At 36.7% G+C, this 7,337-nt stretch overlaps 1 protein-coding gene across 1 annotated transcript in view; it reads left to right on the top strand.

The window, feature by feature from the left end:
* The window catches only part of LOC135220100 (transmembrane protease serine 11B-like protein), a 10,067-nt gene extending 4,957 nt beyond the window's left edge, over positions 1-5,110 (top strand). Inside the window, exons 4-7 of the mRNA XM_064257414.1 lie at positions 1,481-1,689; positions 2,373-2,575; positions 2,833-2,893; positions 3,866-5,110. Coding sequence (XP_064113484.1) covers positions 1,481-1,689; positions 2,373-2,575; positions 2,833-2,893; positions 3,866-3,987 — 595 coding nt within the window. The 3' untranslated portion in view covers positions 3,988-5,110. The remainder of the gene's footprint in view (positions 1-1,480; positions 1,690-2,372; positions 2,576-2,832; positions 2,894-3,865) is intronic.
* The last annotated feature ends 2,227 nt before the right edge of the window (positions 5,111-7,337 follow it).

Here is a 7,337-nt window from a genome sequence, read left to right as displayed (position 1 = left end):
TGATGTCCCCAGATACAATCCTTACAGTCTGGATTAGGGTATCTATTTCCTTGATGCTCTTACCATACAGCTTGATGTCGTCCATGAACATCAGATGGTTGATTCTGTTGCCTCTTTTCTTGAGTTGGTACCCGGCATCCATCTTCTGTAGTACTTTTGTCATGGGAATCATGGCTACTACGAAGAGTAGTGGGGACAGTGAGTCGCCCTGGAAGATCCCTCTCCTGATATTAACCTCTGCAAGTATTGTATTCCAGTTGCGCATTGTATTTTTGAGGAAGCTGATGGTCTTTTCCTCTGCCCCATATATTTTCAGGCATTCTATGAGCCATGTGTGTGATATCATGTCGAAGGCTTTCTTATAGTCTATCCATGACATGCATAGGTTGGTTTTCCTTCTCCTACTGTTCTTCATTACCATTTTGTCTATCAGGAGCTGGTCTTTTGTGCCCCTACACTTCCTTCAGCAGCCTTTCTGTTGGTGGGGGATGGTGTTTGTCTCCTCTAGGTAGTTGTATAGCCTTTCACTGACGATACCTGTTAGTAACTTCCACATTATTGGTAGGCAGGTGATAGGCCTGGTGATTTGAGATACAATGCTGGAGTTGTTCTGCTATTCGTGGGTGTAGGGCCTTGAAGTTTTTGAGACAGTATCCATGGACTTCATCGGGACCTGGGGCTTTCCAGTTGGGCATTTCTTTTAGTTGGTGTCTGACTGTGTCTGTTGTGATCTCTGTGAATCTTTGTTTTATTCTCCCTGTTTCTTCTTCCTTGACTTCCTGGAGCCATGTTGCATGTTTGTTGTGTGATACAGGACTGCTCCATATGTCTTCCCAGAGTCTCTTACTTGTTTCGGCTTCAGGAATTTCTTGGCGGTTGTCTTCCCCTCTTAGTTGGCTGTACAGTCTTTTCTGGTTGGTTCCGAATAGTTTTTTCTGTTGGTATCCCTTATTCCTGTTCATGTACCGTTGGATCTTATGTGCTTTGCCTTAAGCCTCTGTTTTACATCTTCTATTGTGTTGTTTAGTCCCCTCTCTTGTACTTTGTATTTCTCGTTGAGTTCCTCCCTTGTTTTCTTGCTTATTATTATTATTGTTATTATTATTATTATTATTATCATCATCATCCACGCTCTGCTTGTCCAATGTACCTCAAGGAATCATGTGATATATTATTATTATTATTATTATTATTATATTATTATTATTATTACTGTTATTATTACTGTTAGTTATTATTATTATTATTATTATTTTATTATTATTATTATTATTATTATTATTATTATTATGAAAACTAACAAAAAGTCGATTATAACCCGCTAGGCAGCTTTTAAGTAAAGGAATACTCAGACGCAAAGCAGACGAAAATAAAAAGAACCAAAATAAACAAGTAATAGCAAAATATGAACGAAAACAATAAACAAATAAATAAATAAATAATATACAGCGAGTCTCTATCTCAACATCCCTCCCTGCAGCGTCAACAAAGACAAGGTAGAAGTCTTCTTGGGGAGTTACAACAGGAGCGACAACGCGGAGATTTCCAGGCGCGTTCACAAGGTGAAAGAATGGTGGACGCCCGACGACTATTACCCCAAAGGTCGCGTCAATGACATCGGTGTCATAGAGTTGAACGAACCTGCGAGGATTAACAGATACGTCAGGCCCGTCTGTCTGCCTTCCGAAGGTTTGTTAAGTATGCCATTCTTCCAGTAATATAGTAAAAGTAGGTTTTATTATTTCTTCAGGTATGGAGTGCCGATGGTGTGACCTTATTACAATAACATGAAAACAGATACTTAGTTCTTTAGTTACATTATTGAATCGTCTTTTAAATAGGCAGCCTATTTAAAAGACGACTATCTGCTTTCATGTTATGGTAAGGGTGCTCATGAAATTGACACTGCAGTATCTGGAGAGGGAAAAAAATATCTGAAATCATTACATTTTTCTTGTCTAGCAATTCATAAATAAATTTGTTCTATTGCTGGACAACAAACGAACTTCCTGCTTTCATGCTAATACTATAATTTTACTTGTGTTCGAAAATGCAGATTAAAAATTAAATCTAAAATCAGTGCATTTCTTTTCTCTGGTAACTCATATTAAATCAATTTGTCCTACTGATTAAATTCAGAAAACAAGAGAACTTTCTACTTTTATGTTACAATAACAGGGTTGTTTTTATACGAAAATGACACTACAGCTTTTGGAGACAAAAAAAAAAAACAATCTCGAATAAAAACATTTCTTTCGTCTTACTTTTATGTTACAATAACAGGGTTGTTTCTATACGAAAATGACACTACAGCTTCTGGAGACAAAAAGAAAAAAAGAATCTCGCATAAAAGCATTTCCTTCGTCCTACAGATCGCTCGTATGAAGGCGAATTCGGCACCGTTCTTGGCTGGGGTCGCCAGTCCGAGGGCGGCGAGCACAGTGACGTGGTGCGCAAGATCAAGGTCCCAATACTGAGCAATGAGGAGTGCAGGAACACGAAGCACATACCCGGCGACATCGCGGATACGATGATGTGCGCCGGATACGATGCGGGGAAGATTGACTCGTGCGGGGTAAGAGATCGGCCTGACTAGACATTCTCTTTGGAAAGTATCTCATTCAGTGGGTAAGATTTAGAACAGAGCAGTGCGATTAACGTACCTTCTTCGCCTCCCATGGAAATGAAATTATTATTTTAACTATAGGCACAAGCAATCAATGTGTAAACAAATGTACATCACTGCACAATTAATCAATAAGAAATGACCCTATACAGTACTTTGGTAAATACTGCTCAAGGTGACAGCCCTCATGTTACTTTATCCAACAGGGCGACAGCGGTGGTCCTCTCTTGCATGAGAGATCTGGGGGCAGCCAAATTGATATTGTTGGTAAGTAAAGGCGATGAGACTCAATTCTATAAGAGCATAAAGATTCATTGTTTTTAAAGACTAGACCGAAAAAAACCACTTCTTTTTGGATGTCTTCTAAACGGGACTTCACATTCAGTCCTATTAATGATTATATGACTGACGCAATCAATCCTCATCATTACCAAGAAGAATACCAATGAATATTAGACTATGACAGCTTTGCAAAGATTCCTAGCAAATATCGGTAGGATAACATTTTGCGACTTGGTTCATAATCACACCAAAATGATTTAATAAAGCATATGAAAGTCAGATTCTGTGAAATGTCATAGCAATGTTAGGGGGGAAAACAATATGCAAGGAATAGGGTATATACAGAGATTCCACGTGCATTTAATGGTTCTTGCGCTCTCTGTAAGATTTAGAGTAAATGAATGTAGTGATTTCATATGGGAATATCCTATGACTGTTCATACAAACACAAACAAATACACACACACACACACAAATATATATATATATATATATCATATATATATATATATATACATATATATATATATATATATATATATATATATATAAATACAAAGTATATATGTATATATGTGTGTATATATGTACTATATATCACGAGTTTATGATATGGAAATTACAATAAAACCTCTATAATAATCATATATGCTGATGAAAATCTAAAATCATTTCCGGTGCCGTGAACGTATTCATCATGCATTCTAAATAAACGTCATGGGGTATTCCTTGATATATATATATATATATATATATATATATGTGTGTGTGTGTGTGTGTGTGTGTGTGTGTATGTATGTATCAATATATATAGGTACAAAAGAGACCTGATAATCAGCTCAGTGCAGTGGTCTGGAAAATAAAAGTATAATATCAATAATAATAATAGTAATAATAATAAATAATAATAATAATATTAACCTTCAGTTTTACCCAAACCAATCAATTTGATTTTAGGAGTCGTGTCCTGGGGAGAAGGCTGCGCCCGCGCGGGCTACCCTGGAGTGTACACCCGAATCCAGAGCTTCCGGAATTTCATAGACTCCAGGATATCATCCGGATGCTTTTGCCCTCCTTAGGAACCGGGCCCAACCCTGCCTCAGAAACCTCAAGTACCGCAATAATTCTAAGAATAAAAATAAGGAAATAAATAAATAAATTAATTGATTAAATACGGGCCACATCTCAGGCAGGACTGAGAATTACGATGAAAAGGTTACGTGCTTTAGATACAATGTTGGGGGTCTTTTAGCCTCGGAGATAAAACTTATGGCAGAATTGAAAACAACGACCAATATTCCACGGGGTATAGAATATTTAAATTTTGACGTTGTGTCATGGATTATTACTATTATCATTATTATTATTTTATTGAAAATAATAACTATTTCAGCAGCGTTTGTATTTTGTATAGAAGTTTCTCTATTCTTCTTATTCTTCTTGCTCAGGGGCGTCTGCTCCTCTTCTCTCTCTCTCTCTCTCTCTCTCTCGTTCTCTCTCTCTCTCTCTCTCTCTCTCCTTGAGCAAGAGGAATCCAGAACGAGTCATTTAGTATCTTTTGCCAAGATCCAATTTCTACTGTGTGTTTTTTTTTGTATAATTCAATTTGACAGATACCCCGTTTTTTATATGAATACCCCATTTGGCGTTTTAATACCCAACTTGCGTACAGAAGAAGTCAGCAATAAGATGAATAGAGTAATATCTATAAATAAAACCGCGGCTAAAATAGCCATTACTTTCAATAAAACCTGTATTAAAAAGCAAATATAAATTAAAAAATTATTAAGTACATAAAAATGTATCAAAATAGATTCTTGCTTTCTCAGAATAATTCCCACCATCACAAACATCTACAGCGGAATCTGAAATGATGTTCAATGTTCGTAATTACTCGAATTTCAGATATTCAAATTCGCATATAGTATCATTTACATGATATGCATGTAGAACCATGAGCCTTATCAAATTATATATTTTCTTCAACTTGTTTGGCCAAAACTTGTGATGTATGCGTGATTGTATTATCTTATTAAGTAGTACTTATAGATAAGTGACGAGGAGCTTGTGCACAAAAACCGATTTTGTAAATTACATTGTTACGTTACCATTTTGTTAATTTATTGAAATATACACTGTACAAAACAGCAAAGCGTCCTGTTATTTAAACTTCGTCCATAATTATTATAACTATCTTATTTTTACTTATAAAACCAAAATACTCAATAACACAGAGAACGATGACCTGCCTGTTCGGACGTTTATGATAAAAGGAATGAATACTTTCATTGCAAACGTTTATAACTTATAATCAAGCGACCAAAATTCATTTTGACGAGATAAGAACCTTACATGAACTTAAAAACGAAAGAGGAACGAGTCCTTATAAAAAAAAAAAAAAAAAAATCCAGGAAAAACATAGTTAGGAAATGTAACGCTTCCCAAAATATGAACTCTTATGCCAACCATGAAGGTGCTATACGAAATAGCAAAATATTACAATTATGGCATTACTCTGAACTGCCACCGCCCACCAGTCGTCTCAGCTGGAAATGGGTATCGGGCTCGACTGGGTGTTGAGGCGAGCAACCTCATTCCAGGAGAGTTACTATAGTAGATTCGAATCAACCGTGCATTTGATGTCCAGGGCCGTCCCTTACGACGCTCCTGATTGGCTGTAGATAAGCCAATCACACAGCTGGAAACTCTCAGTCTCTCTCGAGACTTCACATAGGCAGGATGTGTGTTCCACCTCTTCTCAGGGATACTTTTGAAAGCCGTATCTCTAAAGAGAGATGGAACATACATCATGCCTATGTGAACTCTCGAGAGAGACTGAGAGTTTCCAGCCCTGTGATTGGCTTATCAACAGTCAATCAGGAGCGTCGTAAGGGACTGGCCTAGACATTGGATGAACGGTTGATGTGAATCTACTATAGCGCCATCCCTCAAAGGACGTAAAAGGTTAATGTATGTATATACATATACGGACACACACGTATTTATATGTATAATATATATATATATATATAGATATATATATATATATTTTATATTTTATATATATATATATATATCCAGTATATATGTATATATATACATACACACAGGAATGAAAGGTTAAATCACCGATATGCTTTTGAAAATAAAAATCGCTCGATGGGCGCCCGAAATTGATCTAATATTCATAAGTTATTAAATCAAGAAGATAAAAAAAACAAAAAAAAAAAACATTAAATTTCCCTAACCAGAGATGCTTAGGTGACAGAAATTTTCAGCTTCGAGTAATCTCTCGTAATTAATTTTTTTTTTTCTTATTTTATTACCAATTTTTTTTTTTTTTTTAGAGAGAGAAACAAAATATTCTTTTATTGTTTTCTTCCTTTTTCGATTGTATAAATAAAAAAAATCAGGGCTAACAAACGCCAGGGTCCCACACCATATCCAGTTCCACGAACTTAGTTGAAACAGTTATATTCCACCGTGTTATTACGAGGTTAGAAAAGGCCTTTACTAGGGAAAGGGGCAGCAATGTATTTCTAAGGATCGACTTCTAAGGTTTCATTTGAAAAGAATTTATTTCCTGAAGAACGTGACGCTTTCGCTTGTTTAACAGCTTTTCATAACGAATCTAAAGGAGGCTTTGCTAAACTTTACATGGTTTTCATCAGTTGCAAAGTCGTGTTTGCATAACAGCACTACATCATTTACAAACTTCGTTTTAAACGACACATCTTCAGTTATCTAAGAATTTGCGGATTGAAAGATGTTAGCGAAATAATACCGCACAAAATTCGAATATTTTTTTTTCTCCTTCCCCTGAATTTCTTAACGACCGCAAAAGTTTTTTGTTTCACTTTTTTTTTCTAGAAAGGAAAAAATTCCGTCTCAACCCGAGGATAAGCAGTAGGGGGGGGGGGGGGGGGGGGGGGGGGGGGGGGCGGATTTGAGTGTGACAAGGCAGCCACCTTGGTCGACAGCGAGAAAATCCGCAAGACCTTTGCCGATAAGAATATGCAAATCTAGGAGGCGAGAAAATGGAACTAGTGGCTCTAGTTTATTTCCATAACGTGTTATCCAAAAGGCTGCTCTGGTTGCTTCGTCGAAGTAGGACTAGCAGGAGAGAGAGAGAGAGAGAGAGAGAGAGAGAGAGAGAGAGAGAGAGATGATATTTTAGGCAGTTTTCACGATTAACATGATAAGTAGACTTAGACGATGAGAGAGAGAGAGAGAGAGAGAGAGAGAGAGAGAGAGAGAGAGAGAGATGATATTTTTAGCCAGTTCTCACGATTAACATGATAAGTAGACTTAGACGATCAGAGAGAGAGAGAGAGAGAGAGAGAGAGAGAGAAAGAGAGAGAGATGATATTTTAGGCAGCTTTCACGATTAACATGATAAGTAGACTTAGACGATCAGAGAGAGAGAGAG

Source organism: Macrobrachium nipponense, chromosome 1, assembly GCF_015104395.2.
Source record: "Macrobrachium nipponense isolate FS-2020 chromosome 1, ASM1510439v2, whole genome shotgun sequence".
In the NCBI taxonomy this organism is placed as follows: Eukaryota; Metazoa; Arthropoda; class Malacostraca; order Decapoda; family Palaemonidae; genus Macrobrachium; species Macrobrachium nipponense.
The sequence above is the reverse complement of the archived record's forward strand: the minus strand, read 5'-3'. Positions and strand labels throughout refer to the sequence as shown.